Source organism: Neoarius graeffei, chromosome 10 (genome assembly GCF_027579695.1).
Source record: "Neoarius graeffei isolate fNeoGra1 chromosome 10, fNeoGra1.pri, whole genome shotgun sequence".
In the NCBI taxonomy this organism is placed as follows: domain Eukaryota; kingdom Metazoa; phylum Chordata; class Actinopteri; order Siluriformes; family Ariidae; genus Neoarius; species Neoarius graeffei.
The window spans coordinates 10,489,689-10,508,516 of record NC_083578.1 but is presented as its reverse complement, the minus strand read 5'-3'; the positions used below and the strand labels follow the sequence as shown (position 1 = coordinate 10,508,516).

Here is an 18,828-nt window from a genome sequence, read left to right as displayed (position 1 = left end):
TACCTTTTTCACCAAGTCAATTTGAGGCGTTGGTCTACCCTGCTCTTTAATTTTAATTTTTTCCTCGAAAGGAAGACTGGCAAATGGCTTCGCCAAAATTAAATCAGCAATGCTTGGCATCCGTGCGCAGCTTTCTTGCTAGCTGACTAGCCCCCTCAAGTTCAAGTTCAGTGACTCAAATAAACGAAATTTCTGGAACTAAGATAGCAAACTTGACAACACTATATTTACACTTTATTTACAATGAAAATATATACAAACTAAAAAAGCTGGTAGAAACCGTATGTAATGAATGAAATCGAAATGTAAGCCGATCTCTTACAATACACCACAGCACTTGCGAATCCGCATGGGACTGAACTGAGATTCACCGCTGCCTGTCTATATTTGAAACGAGCTGTCAATCAAAGAAAATATCCGGCCGCTTTCACCAATCACCAGTCTCCTCGCGGAAAGCTTTGCCATGTCCCTCCCACTGTGAGGCTCGGAGTCCGTGGGCGGGCGTTTTCGCAGTATTTGTCCAATAACCGTCTTGCATTTTGAGATTGAAAAGCGCAGAGCTCCCAAATGCCATTGAAGTGCACTGAGGCTGGGCTGCATCGCGCTGTCACGGGGGGGGGAACTCACGCACACATTAGGCGAACTGGGGAAAGTTATAATGGAATGATTTTGCGCTGTAGTTGGGTTGAGCACATATATTTCTATGATTCTGGATCTGAAATAGCAATGTTATAAGGTCGGCTATAACATAAGCCTAGCGCAATTCATCCTACACGATGTTCGTCATTTTTAGAGGAGGCTGAGCCTCCCTCGTTGTCTTAGAGCAATCGCCCGTGTTCTGAAGGGTGCCGTGACTGAAAAAAGGTTGAGAAACGCTGGTTTACAGCATACTGAATGTGCTCCTTAAAAGACAAGTGGTCATCAATTAAAAATCCTAGATATTTAAAAGTAGATACCAACTCTATTTGTTGACCATTTCTCATTAAAGATTTCTCAGACAGTGCTGAGCTTGCTGTTTTTAGTTTAGTTTTCATAGAGTTCGTCATGACAATTAATTAAAGTCATGTGAGCAACAGTATCGAAGGCTTTAGAGAAAGTTATAAACAAAGAAAGACAGCACCGCTTGTTATCAAGAGCTTCTGTTAGATCATTTATGACCTTCTTGGCTACAGTAGAAGTCCTATGATTTTTGCGGAAACCTGACTGAAATGGTGACAGAACAGAGCTGATAACAGGGTTGTGAAGACTTCCACATGAAAATATTTGACTTTTTTTTTTTTGGTGGTGTACGCCATCACAATGGATTTGAAATGCGTACCACGACGGTGACGTTAAATGCCACAATCAACTTTAATTCAAGAGTATTTACTCATCAAGCAGGCCATCTGTCTGCCCTCTGGGAGGGTTTTAAAAACCAGTCGTATACCAGTTTGTATCAGCGCAGTCTGGAAAACTGGTCCTGCCTCACTGGAGTTTAGCCAGTGAGCAATGCATTAATCTATGTGGCCCCTGCGACAGCTGTTGTGTAATAACTGGGCCAAAATAACAGCCGTGGTGGATTCAGATCAGTACATTAACCTCAGCACTGAGCCTGTGTGATAAAAATCAGTTAATGTTGTTGTTATTATGACTATTGATCAGAAGGTGTTGATTAATTTTCTATAGCAGCAGCTCAGACAGTACAACCCCGATTCCAAAAAAGTTGGGACAAAGTACAAATTGTAAATAAAAACGGAATGCAATGATGGAGAAGTTTCAAAATTCCATATTTTATTCAGAATAGAACATAGATGACAAATCAAATGTTTAAACTGAGAAAATGTATCATTTCAAGAGAAAAATTAGGTGATTTTAAATTTCATGACAACAACACATCTCAAAAAAGTTGGGACAAGGCCATGTTTACCACTGTGAGACATCCCCTTTTCTCTTTACAACAGTCTGTAAACGTCTGGGGACTGAGGAGACAAGTTGCTCAAGTTTAGGGATAGGAATGTTAACCCATTCTTGTCTAATGTAGGATTCTAGTTGCTCAACTGTCTTAGGTCTTTTTTGTCGTATCTTCCGTTTTATGATGCGCCAAATGTTTTCTATGGGTGAAAGATCTGGACTGCAGTTCAGTACCCGGACCCTTCTTCTACGCAGCCATGATGCTGTAATTGATGCAGTATGTGGTTTGGCATTGTCATGTTGGAAAATGCAAGGTCTTCCCTGAAAGAGACGTCGTCTGGATGGGAGCATATGTTGCTCTAGAACCTGGATATACCTTTCAGCATTGATGGTGTCTTTCCAGATGTGTAAGCTGCCCATGCCACACGCACTAATGCAACCCCATACCATCAGAGATGCAGGCTTCTGAACTGAGCGCTGATAACAACTTGGGTCATCTTTCTCCTCTTTAGTCCGAATGACACGGCGTCCCTGATTTCCATAAAGAACTTCAAATTTTGATTCGTCTGACCACAGAACAGTTTTCCACTTTGCCACAGTCCATTTTAAATGAGTCTTGGCCCAGAGAAGACGTCTGCGCTTCTGGATCATGTTTAGATACGGCTTCTTCTTTGAACTATAGTTTTAGCTGGCAACGGCGGATGGCACGGTGAATTGTGTTCACAGATAATGTTCTCTGGAAATATTCCCGAGCCCATTTTGTGATTTCCAATACAGAAGCATGCCTGTATGTGATGCAGTGCCGTCTAAGGGCCCGAAGATCACGGGCACCCAGTATGGTTTTCCGGCCTTGACCCTTACGCACAGAGATTCTTCCAGATTCTCTGAATTTTTTGATGATATTATGCACTGTAGATGATGATATGTTCAAACTCTTTGCGATTTTACACTGTCGAACTCCTTTCTGATATTGCTCCACTATTTGTCGGTGCAGAATTAGGGGGATTGGTGATCCTCTTCCCATCTTTACTTCTGAGAGCTGCTGCCACTCCAGGATTCTCTTTTTATACCCAGTCATGTTAATGACCTATTGCCAATTGACCTAATGAGTTGCAATTTGTTCCTCCAGCTGTTCCTTTTTTATACCTTTAACTTTTCCAGCCTCTTATTGCCCCTGTCCCAACTTTTTTGAGATGTGTTGCTGTCATGAAATTTCAAATGAGCCAATATTTGGCATGAAATTTCAAAATGTCTCACTTTCGACATTTGATATGTTGTCTACATTCTATTGTGAATACAATATCAGTTTTTGAGATTTGTAAATTATTGCATTCCGTTTTTATTTACAATTTGTACTTTGTCCCAACTTTTTTGGAATCGGGGTTGTAGTTCCAGCTGCAAATTGCAGATTTACAGTATATGATGATAATAATATGCTCTTTCTAGTATGTGATTGCTTCTATAGTAACCACTAACACAAGGACTGAGCCATGTAATGTGTATTTGTTGAAAAATCAGACGTAAAGCTGTTACTTTAGAGTGATCTAACATGAAAGAGGATGGACATGGCTGATTTTATGTCATTCTCTTCCTCTGGTTTTATGAACAGGAAATCTCAGGTTGTATCTACCTTGTCATGGAGGTAAGTCCACACTTTTATTACCTGTAACTATCTAGACCGATCCATGTACAATCATGATGTAGTCTACCATGGACTGTAGGTCACCCTGCTTCTTCACCATCTATTATTGGAAAGGTGCCACCATACCGTATATTTATTTATTTTCAGCTACAGCACAATCAGGTGTACGCATTGTGTTGCAAAAATGGTCAAAATTTGATGAAGCACTTTCAAGAAGTAAAGTTTTTTTTTTTGCTCCCAAAATATATCAGGAATGTGATACTGAAAGTTTTTTTTTTTTCTTATTCGGACCTACATTTAAAAACAAAAAACAGATATATGGAGCCATGTATTAAGAGCCTACGGACACTACATACTCATAATGAAGTTTTATTTATCAATAAATGCCAATGATTATGTACAATATTTCGTGTAAAATAACCTTTATTCATAAACTTTAAAACAGAACATGTGAAATAAATGCTTATAAATCCATATCAAAATGTCATTATGTATTTCTTAGGTCTAACGTAATGAAATTACGTTCATGAACGTACGTGAAATTACATTCCCAGCCTATGATTCAGTATTAAGTAAATTACTCAGTATTTAAATTAAAATTCATTTTTTAAATTGCACATTTCTGGATCAAGCTGAAAGGTAAAGGCATGACTTGTAGGAAGTGCTATAGTTCTGTACATAATAATACCCCATATGTGCACAAAATACATCATTCATACAGGAGTTATTTAGTGATTTAAAAAAAAAACAACTTATTTACATATCTTTATGTACTGTAGGTGGATGTGAGAAGGCAACTGCCATTGTAAATACAGAATGTATGTTTACGACTGATGTTAAATAATGGGAACAAGATCAGTGAAGCTTTGGACCTACGCGCACTACAAGTAGCCTGTTATTTTTTACTGATTTTATCACAAAAAAAAATTATTTATATTGACTGATGTGAGATTTGACAACTAGCATTGTAGGCTAAACACAGGCAGCACGACAGCGCTAATCATATGACTCAAAGTGTTAAAATTTATTCTTTGTTTGCTCTCATGTTAAATCATTTTCATTAATTTGACACTCATACCATTACTGTTCCTTCGTCGTATTTGTACATGTATAAAATTTGTTTCCTTATTTTTAACAATTTATAAATTTAATGGGAGAAATATGAGTAAATCACTGCAAAATAGGAACAAGAATGCTTTGGGCCTACGGACACTACAAACAAGAATTATTATTATGTGATTTTGACTAATTTTATAACAAAAATGTATTTATATAAATTGATGTGAGATTTGACGACTAGCATTGTAGGCTAAAAACAGGCAGCACGACAGTGCTAATCATATGATTCAAAATGTTAAAAGTTATTCTTTGTTTGCTCTCATGTTAAGCCTCGGTCACAACCGGCCGTACGTGCTTCTATGGCCGGTCTACGTGCAAAAAACGCACGGAGGGCGCGCGTGTGACGTGCTGATTTTCGAGCCGTAGACTGGCCGCAGACCGGCTACAGAGGTTCTTTGTCATGTCAAACAAACTCTACGGGCGCTTACGTTTTTTTCAGGTTGCAAGACAAACTTACGTCCAACGTGCGTCTTTCTCCACGAACAAAAAAAACGCAGCGATTTGGGAAACGCCAAAAATCGCACCGCCAAAAAAATCGTACGTCCGGTTGTGACCTAGGCTTTAAATAATTTTCATTAAATTGACGCTCATACCATGACTGTCCTTTCATTGTATAATCATTTGCTCATATATAAAATTGTTTTACTTATTTGTAACAAAATTGGTGAATTTTATGGGAGAAATATGGGGAAATCACTGAATAATAGGAACAAGAATACTTGGGGCCTACGAACTATAAACAAGTATTCAAGTTTTATCACTGTATGTACGGTATTAATCCAATTTATGTTGAGTGCTTATGTTTGATAAAAGTATCCAACAACAAATAGCAGCATACCAATAATTATCAAACATGGCATCCATTCTACCGTATGATTTAGTACCAGGCCTACGGACACTACAGATTTTTTAGGCAAAATTACATGGGTTCGGGATCAGGAGACAAGACCTAGTATTTGTAAACAGTCGGATAACTACTGATTCACACACAACAGAGACATCATATGCTTACTTATAAATTACATTTTGATGATCTTACACTTTAGTCTTTCAGAAAGAGTAGTTTTGGTCAGAAAATATATAATCATGCAAAATGACGCTCGATGCATGATTTCATTTTTAAATTTTTTTATATAATACCGTGTGACAGATTTACTCAATGAACATGAAAAAAATAAATAAAGTGATGAAAGAAAAAACAACATGAATTTTACTAATATTTGCAATTCATTTAAACATTTTTTACATTTAAAATATCAATAAACAGCAAGTGCAACATCATGATATCAAACTTACGATAAATTTGGATCATATAATTAGTCATAACTTTGGACTCGATTGATCGATTTCCACAATTTTTTCAGGGATTTTAGATCCAACATAGTTACATAATTTCCATTACTCTTCATGATAGACAAGCAAACTCATATGACGTAGGATACAGATACTCAATACCTAACAGTAATCGGTACACCTGATTGTGCTGTAGCCGTTTATAGACATGAGTGTTTTACTGTGAAACGCGCCACTTGTATTTTACATACGAGCTCCATCCGGGACATGGAGAACCAAAACCGTGACACAAATCTCGATATGTCAGTCGTGAGGAAATCGATGAATTGTTTTGATAAATTTGGGTACGTTTTGTTTGTGAACGTGCCTGTATAATAAAAAGAAAATCACACGTTGGCTTGAAGATATGAAGTTTATCTTCACGTGTTGATAAACGCGCATCTTTCGGATGAAATACACTACCGTTCAAAAGTTTGGGGTCACTTTGAAATGTCCTTATTTTTGAAAGAAAAGCACTGTTCTTTTCAATGAAGATCACTTTTAAACTAATCAGAAATCCACTCTATACATTGCTAATGTGGTAAATGACTATTCTAGCTGCAAATGTCTGGTTTTTGGTGCAATATCTCCATAGGTGTATAGAGGCCCATTTCCAGCAACTCTCACTCCAGTGTTCTAATGGTACAATGTGTTTGCTCATTGCCTCAGAAGGCTAATGGATGATTAGAAAACCCTTGTACAATCATGTTAGCACAGCTGAAAACAGTTGAGCTCTTTAGAGAAGCTATAAAACTGACCTTCCTTTGAGCAGATTGAGTTTCTGGAGCATCACATTTGTGGGGTCGATTAAATGCTCAAAATGGCCAGAAAAATGTCTTGACTGTATTTTCTATTCATTTTACAACTTATGGTGGTAAATAAAAGTGTGACTTTTCATGGAAAACACAAAATTGTCTGGGTGACCCCAAACTTTTGAACGGTAGTGTACATCGCGGATCTGAGTGACATGTTTAAATAATATTGGTTGGCGTTGAGTGGTATATCAGATATATTCCATTCAGCTAGCATGATACTGAACGAATCGGAAGACAAGTAGGTGAATGGAATATATCTGATATACCGCAAAAAAAAGCCATTATTATTATTATTATTATTATTATTATTATTATTATTATATATACACATTCCTTTTGGATGTTCAACGCATCTTTCTCTTTCAAAATTCTCTGAAAAGCTTCTGTATTTAATGAAGCAAACCTGGCGGCCATGTTTGTTTACAAATTGTCACACTCGCGAGCGTGGAAGTTTTACGTCTCTGACGTGTGACATCATGTTGTCTTGACAGCCATGCAGTATCGTAAACCACATTCAACGCTCATTCTCCATTGAGTAGAGTGACGTAATACAGTACATGTAGGATAAGCGATATGCTAACAATATTGCATGCTATCAAACCAAATGAATTAAACCCGCTAGAAGGGACTAGAACACGTTTTTATTACATCGAAAAAGTGTCCTGTATGTGTAATAATTCCCAGTATTTCACTCCGATGACATCACTCCCAGTGTTTTCCTGCTGACAAGGCGCACGTTGTCAAAATGGTGAACCGGGACAAAATTAAAATTCTTTTGATTAATTTGCGGGGGTTTTTTTTGTTTTGTGGATGTGTCCATATGATATAAAGAACATTACATGGTTGCGCGAAGATATGAAGTTTATCTTTTCGTATTGAAAATATTTTCACTCGTTCGCTTCACTCACTCATGAAATATACAATCACCACTCGAAGATAAACTTCATATCTTTGCGCAACTGTGTAATATCCTCTCTATCCTTATTATATATGACCCACACTGACCAGATATTATTACTATTTTATTACACACACACCTTCTTTGTCATGTTGTAAACGTACTTGCACTGTGTATGTTAATCGTCTTCTAAATTCCTCAGTGAACCCAGCAGTCTCTTTTCCTCTGCTTTTCTGTCTCTACAGTACTGCAACGGTGGAGATCTGGCAGAGTATCTGCACTGTAAGTGAACTCAATACTAACCCGCGTTTTTCACCAACATGTTGGCGAGCTCCAACCAGCTACCAAACTCATCGCCAACACGGACTCAAAGGACCCAATGCTCTTTCGCAATTTTGCATTATTATTATTATTTTTTTTTTCCAATATCTAGCCTACATCATATCGGTGTGTTATGGACTCACTGTTGGACCAGTGTTCAGTGTTTTAGCTGATCAGAAGGTTGTGAAATCTAAATCTAAGCTGCCAGTGCTGGGTTATTTATCGAGCAGCCCAACTGCTCAACCATATCATGACTCACTTGTTTGGATAAAAAGTTTTGCGTAATGATGAGTAATGCAGCAGGTTAATAAATAAATAAATGTGTCAGTGTTGATTGCTAACAGCAGCAGTCACGCTGGTCATGGAACACTGGTGCATTTTCTCTTGCTTGGAGATCAGTGATCGGGGGGTTGTTCACACTCTCACATTTCTCATTGGTTTACTTCTTCAGACATGTATTCTGGCTCAAATTGTACATCTATACTTGTCATGACTATCGCTGTAGCAATCAAAGTCCAAATAGCGTTCAACTGCATCAGCCGAATGGTATTAGCTCCAGAACATTCTAGTACCTGAAGTATCCACAATAAAAAGTTGTTGTCGTCCTTTTTTTTTTTTTTTTTTTTTAATTTTAAACTCCTATCTTTAAGTTGCGTCATCAGATGTTTCCCCAATCTTCAGATCTCATCTCACTGCATCAGTTCAGGCTGTGCTGTTATCGGAAGATAATCAGACATCCTGAACTAAAACTACCTGACTTGATTTATGTCCAGATAATTTAAATATGATAGAAAATGACAGAAAATGTCATTTATATCCGAAGCCTTCATAGTGTATTTGACTTGTACATATACAAATACACAAGGAAGTGCAGTGATGGCTGTTCAGAGCATGATCTAAATGCATTACAGTCTTAACCCCCATGAACTCCCAATACCCAAACCTTTCCTATAGGCCATTTGCGGGAATTGGTCATGTGTCAGTTTTCCCCATAGCAGCAAGCTCGTGGTGGGCAAGCTAACTTGACATTCCTTGACGACCATCAGAGTTTAACTGGCGATGTGAAGCAATCCATTTCTATAATAGCTGTTTTTACCTTTTCTACTGTCTTTTTTGACCGGAATTTTCGTGTGTACTTGGAAAAAGTTTGTGGTTTTAACTTCTGTCGTAAGTTAAAGCGAATCATTGGCCGTAAAAGAGAGTTTCTTGGACTCAAGTTGGTCGCCGCCGAAAGAAATGGCGGATTTCTCAGGTATGTTTATAACTTATAATTTCTCCTTTTCTACCTTTATCGTTCGTGTAATGTGTGAAGATTCTTGAAAATAAATACAGATATAATTAAATACAGATATATCTGCCATTTCGTACGTGAAATTCTTTCGGCGGCGACCAACTTGAGTCCAAAAAACTCTCTTTTACCGCCAATGATTCATTTTAACTTATGACAGAAGTTAAAACCACAAACTTTTTCCAAGTACACATGAAAATTCCGGTCAAAAAAGACAGAAGAAAAGGTAAAAACAGCTATTATAGAAATGGATTGCTTCGCATCGCCAGTCAAACTCTTATGGTCGTCAAGGAATGTCAAGTTACTGTAGCTTGCCCACCACGGGCTTGCTGCTATGGGGAAAATTGACACGTGACCAATTCCTGCAAATGGCCTATTAGTTAGTTTTTGATTAATTACTGGATTATTAATAGCACTTATTGAATACTATATACTGTAGGATACGTATCTAAATAATACACCAGGGTTTTAATGAGTTAAACTCTTTAGAAAGAGCGCTCGAGCTATTTATACACATGCTCACACACACACAAAACTCCCCTCAAGTAACTCCAAGAATAACCTCCAGTCATTAATACCAAAACTAGAGCGTCACTGCGAACGATGTACGCCTAAAGACAAACACAGCAGGCTCACTCAAGCCTGAAGCTCTGTGTCTCATCTCATCTAACTTAAAGATTCCAGGGTATATTTATGACGTGCGTGCTCTTTCAGACTCCACTTTGGACCTGACTTGATTACAGACTTGTCAGAGTTTTTGAAGGAGCTGTTTTTGTCCTTGGGTGTATAAACCCCCCTCCTTAGCACTCTTCTCACCATGCTTTTTCTGTGTCATGGCGAAACACAGTCAACACCCTGACCTCATCCACCTGTCAGTCTCTGCTTTCCTACTGTGGAAAAACACTAGGGCTAAAAATACTCCTTCCAGTACAGCCCTGGGTGTTAACGGGGCAGGAAAGACAGGGCTTGGGTGAGTGTATAATAGTGCTGGAATTTTCAAAGAGCCTAAAAGAAGCAGGTTATTTTTTTTTTTCATGACTGTTATATCTACAGTGTTGCTTGAAAGTTTGCAAACCCTTTAGAATTTTCTATATTTCTGCATAAATATGACCTAAAACATCATCAGATTTTCACACAAGTCCTAAACGTAGATAAAGAGAACCCAGTTAAACAAATGAGACAAAAATATTATACTTGGTCATTTATTTATTGAGGAAAATGATCCAATATTACATATCTGTGAGTGGCAAAAGTATGTGAACCTCTAGGAACCGCAGTTAATTTGAAGCTGAAATTAGAGTCGGGTTTTCAATCAATGGGATGACAGTCAGGTGTGAGTGGGCACCCTGTTTTATTTAAAGAACAGGGATCTATCAAAGTCTGATCTTCACAACACATGTTTGTGGAAGTGTATCATGGCACGAACAAAGGAGATTTCTGAGGACCTGAGAAAAAGCGTTGTTGATGCTCATCAGGCTGGAAAAGGTTACAAAACCATCTCTAAAGAGTTTGGACTCCACCAATCCACAGTCAGACAGATTGTGTACAAATGGAAGAAATTCAAGACCATTGTTACCCTCCCCAGGAGTGGTCGACCAACAAAGATCACTCCAAGAGCAAGGCGTGTAATAGTCGGCGAGGTCACAAAGGACCCCGGGGTAACTTCTAAGCAACTGAAGGCCTCTCTCACATTGGCTAATGTTCATGAGTCCACCATCAGGAGGACACTGAACAACAATGGTGTGCATGGCAGGGTTGCAAGGAGAAAGCCACTGCTCTCCAAAAAGAACATTGTTGCTCGTCTGCAGTTTGCTAAAGATCATGTGGACAAGCCAGAAGGCTATTGGAAAAATGTTTTGTGGACGGATGAGACCAAATTAGGACTTCTTGGTTTAAATGAGAAGCGTTATGTTTGGAGAAAGGAAAACACTGCATTCCAGCATAAGAACCTTATCCCATCTGTGAAACATGGTGGTGGTAGTATCATGGTTTGGGCCTGTTTTGCTGCATCTGGGCCAGGACGGCTTGCCATCATCGATGGAACAATGAATTCTGAATTATACCAGCGAATTCTAAAGGAAAATGTCAGGACATCTGTCCATGAACTGAATCTCAAGAGAAGGTGGGTCATGCAGCAAGACAACGACCCTAAGCACACAAGTCGTTCTACCAAAGAATGGTTAAAGAAGAATAAAGTTAATGTTTTGGAATGGCCAAGTCAAAGTCCTGACCTTAATCCAATGGAAATGTTGTGGAAGGACCTGAAGCGAGCAGTTCATGTGAGGAAACCCACCAACATCCCAGAGTTGAAGCTGTTCTGTACGGGGGAATGGGCTAAAATTCCTCCAAGCCGGTGTGCAGGACTGATCAACAGTTACCGCAAATGTTTAGTTGCAGTTATTGCTGCACAAGGGGGTCACACCAGATACTGAAAGCAAAGGTTCACATACTTTTGCCACTCACAGATATGTAATATTGGATCATTTTACTCAATAAATAAATGACCAAGTATAATATTTTTGTCTCATTTGTTTAACTGGGTTCTCTTTATCTACTTTTAGGACGTATGTGAAAATCTGATGACGTTTCAGGTCATATTTATGCAGAAATGTAGAAAATTCTAAAGGGTTCACAAACTTTCAAGCACCACTGTACACATATCCATGGAATCATCCGATTTGGTTCACAGTGAGGCTGATTAAGCTCATCTTAAACTTGGGGTTAGGGGTTCTAAGAGGTTTTTTTATTCACTAATCCAAAGGAGTTTTTGAGCACTTTAGAAACATTCCATCCCAAGTTTTGATCCTGACTAGATTCAGACAGTTTCCCCCCCAAATCTGACGACTACCAAATGGCAATCAAATAAAAACCAGTGCTTTTTTGATTTTTCAAATATCAAAGTGTGTTTACATTCACCGAAAACAGTCTCTACAATAAAGGGGACAAAAAACTTGTCAAATGAGAATCTTTTGCATTCTCATTCTTGTGTGAAGCATCATGCCGAGATCAGATGACAGAAATTCAGCCTCACTTTGGCAAGATTTTGTCGTAGCTGACAAATTTCCAGCTTTGGGCCCAAATATAAACATCGGGAACAACATACGGGCCTTGTAGTGTGACATAATCAAAGAACAAGGATGTAGCATCTCCGATGCCCCACAACACTCTGATGAAAGGTCAAGCATGTCAATTTTTTGTATTTTGTCACCTAGTTTGACAATTCCTATGATGTATTTAACAGTTATTCCACGAAATCGAGTTGTACATGGGCTGATAGCCGAACAGCCACATAGCGCCAAGTTGGTGAGAAGCCATATACAACGAGATTGAGTGGAATCTCATCTCATTATCTCTAGCTGCTTTATCCTGTTCTACAGGGTCGCAGGCAAGCTGGAGCCTATCCCAGCTGACTACGGGCGAAAGGCGGGGTACACCCTGGACAAGTCGCCAGGTCATCACAGGGCTGACACATAGACACAGACAACCATTCACACCTACGGTCAATTTAGAGTCACCAGTTAACCTAACCTGCATGTCTTTGGACTGTGGGGGAAACCGGAGCACCCGGAGGAAACCCACGCGGACACGGGGAGAACATGCAAACTCCACACAGAAAGGCCCTCGCCGGCCATGGGGCTCGAACCCGGACCTTCTTGCTGTGAGGCGACAGCGCTAACCACTACACCACTGTGCCGCCCCCATTGAGTGGAATAACTGTTTTATTCTATCCACATTCATTGGATTTTGAGAAACGGAGCATTTTTATTTTTTGCAAATTCAACAAATAAAAACTTTTTATTAAATAAAAACGTCCGACAAAATCATTTCCGCTTAGAATGTAAACAAACCGGCGAAATGACAGGAGCAATTTTTGAAAAATGCTATAATAATAATTCTTGAAAAATAAAAAGATATGTTCTTACCGTCAAATACTTTTATTCCATATTTTGTTGCTTTTTTTATTTTTTGGGGTTTTGTTTTCGAGGAGAGTTTTTATTTCGTCCTCGGTTGGTTCAGCAACACGCTCCGCCATTTTGTTTTTCTCTACTCACAATATATGAGCTGATATCCTCGTAGTAGAGTAGCCAATCAGAGCGCACGATTGCTCATATCCAGTGAATGTGGATAGAATAACCTTTGATAGCCATGACTGACGATTTCTTGACCCTCCTCCCCGATGGCACATAAAAACGTCAACTAGCATTGGTCAGGGTCAAACTTGCAGTGTTCCCAGTCTCCCGATCAAGACATGGCAAGAATTTATGGCACTGTGATTGCCTAATCTGACATGCTGACTATCATGAAAGACATAAATATTGTGTAGCCTGAGGCTGGCATTAGATATCCCATTACACATTACGTTTTTGGGTATCCAGCGCACAGCTCCAATTGTTTATTTGATTTCAGTAGAATTTTTCATAAATTTAGAGATTTCTTTACAATGTATAGTAGAGGCTCAAATTCCAGGTTGGGTTTTCAGACCTTTAAACCCAAAGGCCTGATGAAATATTTGAAAAATTAGTCAGCTGGGATAGGCTCCAGCTTGCCTGCCACCCTGTAGAACAGGATAAAGCGGCTAGAGATGAGATGTCCGAACATCTGGGTCCTGCTGGATCATACTCTACGCGTCAAAAAGGAGATGAGTGTTTTTAGAATCTGCATTTTACTGACCTTGTGCTGAATTCCCAATGTCGGCCCACTCCTGAGCAAAAAATCATACTTTCACACAATAAGAGTTTCCAGCATGTTTTCCAGCGTGTTGTTACTTTCTCACTGACCTCGTGTCCTTCCAGCCAAAGGCTCTCTGAGGGAGGACACCATCCGGAGCTTCCTGCAGCAGATAGCGAGCGCTATGAGCGTCCTGCGGAGTAAAGGCATCATCCACAGGGACCTCAAGCCGCAGAACATCCTCCTGTCCTACAGCGCAGGCCGCAGAGTCACCCCCAACAACATCTGCATCAAACTAGGTTAGGAACCTCCTCCCCATCTACCTCGCTGAAATTAATCACCACAACAAGCTTATAATGGTTAATTACTGTACATGTGGGTCAGAAGAGATTTCATAACAGTGGGTCGTTTTTCTGAATGACAAATTTTCACTTTCAGGGTGTGTTTCTTATTTTACCACAGCGCTATTGAGTTCTTAATTCTGATTGGTCAGAACGTGTTGACGAACAACACCACTTACGTATTTATATTAATGCGCACATTCTATACATCATCATGCCTGTAGTAACAACGTACAACAGATAGATGCATGACAGACACTTACAAGACGCGTGTAATCGTTGATTAAATGTAACTGTTAATGGATTAAAAGTACGGCATGTTCTTTAATCAATAAAAATTTTCATTGTTGACACGTTGCTGTAGTATAAGAGGAATAAAGCACCAGTTATTTTTCTAATACAGCATGTCCTCAAGTAATATGTAAATAGTGGAATGATATATCTGTGAAGATACTCAGTCATCCAGGTACATAGTAATCTGTGGTTGGTAGAAGAGAGCAACTGGACTTGCTTGAAAAGTCTTGAAGACGCTTCGCCTCTCATCCGAAAGGCATCCTCAGTTCCGTCTGACTAATAGGGAGTATCCAGTATTTATCCTCTCATGGATCATCATAGAATCCGAATCAGAATGCTGATGGCTGCATTGTAGGTGGCTGATCAGAGATGTCATAGACCCCCACCTCTGTTCAATGATGGTCGTTCCAGGTTGACAAAAATGAACGATCCTCTCTGGCTAAGATGTCCGCCAGTTTTCTGGAAGTCCTCTCATACTCCCGCACCAGTCGAAGGGAACTCATCCCAAAGTGCGTAGAAACATATCTGTGAAGATACTCAGTCATCCAGGTACATACACTGAAAAAAGTAACCTATAGAATTTACCCAATAAATCTGAGGTAACAATTTGCATTGACTTGTTTTGGTTAGATTTAATTCCATATATTGAGTATAAAATAACTGAAATAAAAAGCTATGAAATACTTAAATAAATTGGGTAAAATTTACCTCATGTTTATGTATCTATTCAACAGCTACTTTCTCATTGAAACTGGGTAAAATTATCTCTTGTTTGCTAGTAGATAATACCTGATAATTACTAATCAAAGGTAATTAATATCACTTAGTAACCATTACTTATTCGGAGAAGGTAAGATGTACCTCCCCCCCCCCAAAAAAAAGACTTTCAGATGGTTCATCATCTCAATGTTTTTAATCCATAAAATCATCAAAAAAAACCCACAAAATAAAGTGCAGTACAACAGCTTCACACAACATTTCAAGTAATTAACCTGTTTTATAACTCACTAAACTAACAGCCGGAGAGAGGAAAGGCCCTTTTCCACTACCCTTTTTCAGCTCACTTCAGCTCGCTTCAGCTCACTTCAGCCCGACACGGCTCGCGTTTCGACTACCAAAAACCAGCACAACTCAGCTCGCTTCAGCCCTGCTTAGCCCCTAAAACTCGCACCGTTTTGGAGTGGGGCTGAAGCGAGCCAAGCCGTGCCGAGTGAGGCTGGGGGCGTGAGCAGACACTCCCCTGTGCACTGATTGGTGGGGAGGAGTGTACTCACATGCCCACACACGCCCCGCGAGCACGCTGGGATCTGTAAACACCGTAAACCCGGAAGAAGAATAATTACGAATTACGAGAATTTCTGAAGCCTTATGCGCCTCGCCTCATCTATACGCTCTTGCCAGTATCTGTTGGCGTTGTCGGTGACAACAAGCCACAGCACCAAGACCAGCAACACTAACGACTCCATGTCCTCCATGTTTATTGTTTACTATCCGGGTCGTGAGACTACCGCTTAAAAGATCACTGATGTCACTGTTTGCGCTGCTTAACGACATCACCTGACGTCCACCCACTTTCGCTAACTCCACCCAATGTGTCCACCCACTTCCAGCCAGCACGGTTCAGCGCGGTTGTAGTCGAAATGCAACTCCAACAGCCCCGCTCAGCCCGACTCAGCCGCGTTTGTAGTGGAAAAGCGGCAGAAGATGGCGGTCCGAGAGTTCCCTGTCCCGCTCACTCAAACGCACGCTCTGACGCATGCGCAATTTGGAGCACAAGACTCACGGCTTTGGGGTATATTTTACCGTATTTTTCCATGTAATGGTTGTTACTGTTAACGAATAGGTATCATATATATAATTTACCCATTACTTTATAATTCCTTGGCTGACTGCAATAATCGAGTAAATTTTATCTGGTTTGCATAGATTATATTTACCACTCTCCAAAATCACTTCTTACAGTGTAGTAATCTGTGGTTGGTAGAAGAGAGCAACTGGACTTGCTTGAAAAGTCTTGAAGACGTTTCGCCTCTCGTCCGAAAGGCATCCTCAGTTCTGTCTGTCTAATAGGGAGTATCAAGTATTCTGATTCGGATTCTATGATGATCCATGAGAGGATAAAATACTTGATACTCCCTATTAGACAGACAGAACTGAGGATGCCTTTCGGACGAGAGGCGAAACGTCTTCAAGACTTTTCAAGCAAGTCCAGTTGCTCTCTTCTACCAACCACAGATTAGTGGAATGATAATATTTTATCAGGTCCATCAACAATATCTGAGCACTTTCTGGTTGTTTGAAGTGGGGGGAAAAAGTAACGGCACCCCTTTCTGCCCTTGTTTTTGAAATAATTTTGACGCTCTGTAGTGAACAAGATGTTAAACTGACAAAACAAAGTCTGAAGCATTCATAAAGAAGAGCAGTGAGTAATTATATACATATAGAGTATATATTGGCCACTGAGTTTGTATGTCCTGTCTATATTGGGACTCTTTGGATGACGTCAGTGGTGTGTGTGTCGTGTTTTGACTGCTGGAGCATGTGTTCACTCAGTGTACTACACTACCGTTCAAAAGTTTGGGGTCACGTTGAAATGTCCTTATTTTTGAAAGAAAAGCACTGTTCTTTTCAATGAAGATCACTTGAAACTAATCAGAAATCCACTCTATACATTGCTAATGTGGTAAATGACTATTCCAGCTGCAAATGTCTGGTTTTTGGTGCAATATCTCCATAGGTGTATAGAGGCCCATTTCCAGCAACTCTCACTCCAGTGTTCTAATGGTACAATGTGTTTGCTCATTGCCTCAGAAGGCTAATGGATGATTAGAAAACCCTTGTACAATCATGTTAGCACAGCTGAAAACAGTTGAGCTCTTTAGAGAAGCTATAAAACTGACCTTCCTTTGAGCAGATTGAGTTTCTGGAGCATCACATTTGTGGGGTCGATTAAATGCTCAAAATGGCCAGAAAAATGTCTCGACTATATTTTCTATTCATTTTACAACTTATGGTGGGAAATAAAAGTGTGACTTTTCATGGAAAACACAAAATTGTCTGGGTGACCCCAAACTTTTGAACGGTAGTGCAACTGCTCGGCACTTGGCTCTGTTTGTTCATGAGGAACGTGATGTTTTTATAGCTGAAGCTCATAGCTTTACAGAGCTCTCACCCCACGTTCCCTGTCTCGCACTCTCACTCACTATACACAGATGTCTGACTTCATCATGGTCAGGTCCAGGGATTAGAACTGATTTATTTTTTCATTTTGGCTCACTCTCAACAGAAACGATATTTTTACATTCTTGCTCCAGTGTTTTACACACACACACACACACACCACTCTTTATTTGGAAGCAAAATGAATATCGTTCTTTACCTATGATGGCTTGACATATTCTTGCTTATAGGAAGCCTAAGATAGAAATAAAACTAGACACACTAATTTATTTTTAATATTTTTAGAGCATCCTTCTACTCTACAGTGTGATTTGGTGCTTGTAGAATCACAGGGAAAATACTTTCGACACAGATATTAATGTCGTCACATCATCATCATCACCCTGTAGCAGGAAGTGGTGAATTCTGGACAGAAATTTAGGCCCATTGGAAAAATATTTAGCTTACACTACAGGGATCGAAACGGGCGGTCGCCCACTCGCCAATGCGAGTTGGAAAGGGTACGGGCGACTAGTGACAACATGTACTCGACCGAGTGGGCGACTGGCTCGCCACACTATATATATCAAACTACTCACTGCCTCGATGGTTTCTATCAACGATTCTCGCCCATTTTAAGCAGAACTTGGTCTATTTTACAGTTTTTTACGATAATTTCAATAGATTTTGTGAGACATTTGTCAAGTCGGCATAGACACGGGCGCCACCATATCGTTTACGTGCGCAGTATACGCCGCTACATGCAGCATGGCTGCGCGAAGTTTCGTTTTTTTCCCGTTCATTTTCATTGCTGCCCGTGAAGACAAATGTAACTTGAACCGCTATTGGTCAGATAGATTAGACCCCCGCGAAGTTTAAAAGTCCTTGGCTTGACATTTCTGACAGCTATCAAAACAAACGGATATCGCTCAACAAGTATGTGGCCCTTATTTCTGTTTCTTTTAAATACTTGGTAACAAAGCCACCATTTTGTTTTTTTCTACTCACAGTATATAAGCTGATATCCTAGTATTAGAGTAGCCAATTAGAGCATGTGATTG

The 18,828-nt window shown here is 39.7% G+C and overlaps 1 protein-coding gene across 3 annotated transcripts in view; it reads left to right on the top strand.

Annotated features, from left to right (window-relative positions):
* The window catches only part of ulk1a (unc-51 like autophagy activating kinase 1a), a 145,817-nt gene that overhangs the window by 19,697 nt on the left and 107,292 nt on the right, over positions 1-18,828 (top strand). For all 3 annotated transcript variants that reach the window (XM_060931266.1, XM_060931265.1, XM_060931268.1), the window contains exons 4-6: positions 3,500-3,532; positions 7,942-7,978; positions 14,099-14,272. In XM_060931266.1, coding sequence (XP_060787249.1) covers positions 3,500-3,532; positions 7,942-7,978; positions 14,099-14,272 — 244 coding nt within the window. The remainder of the gene's footprint in view (positions 1-3,499; positions 3,533-7,941; positions 7,979-14,098; positions 14,273-18,828) is intronic.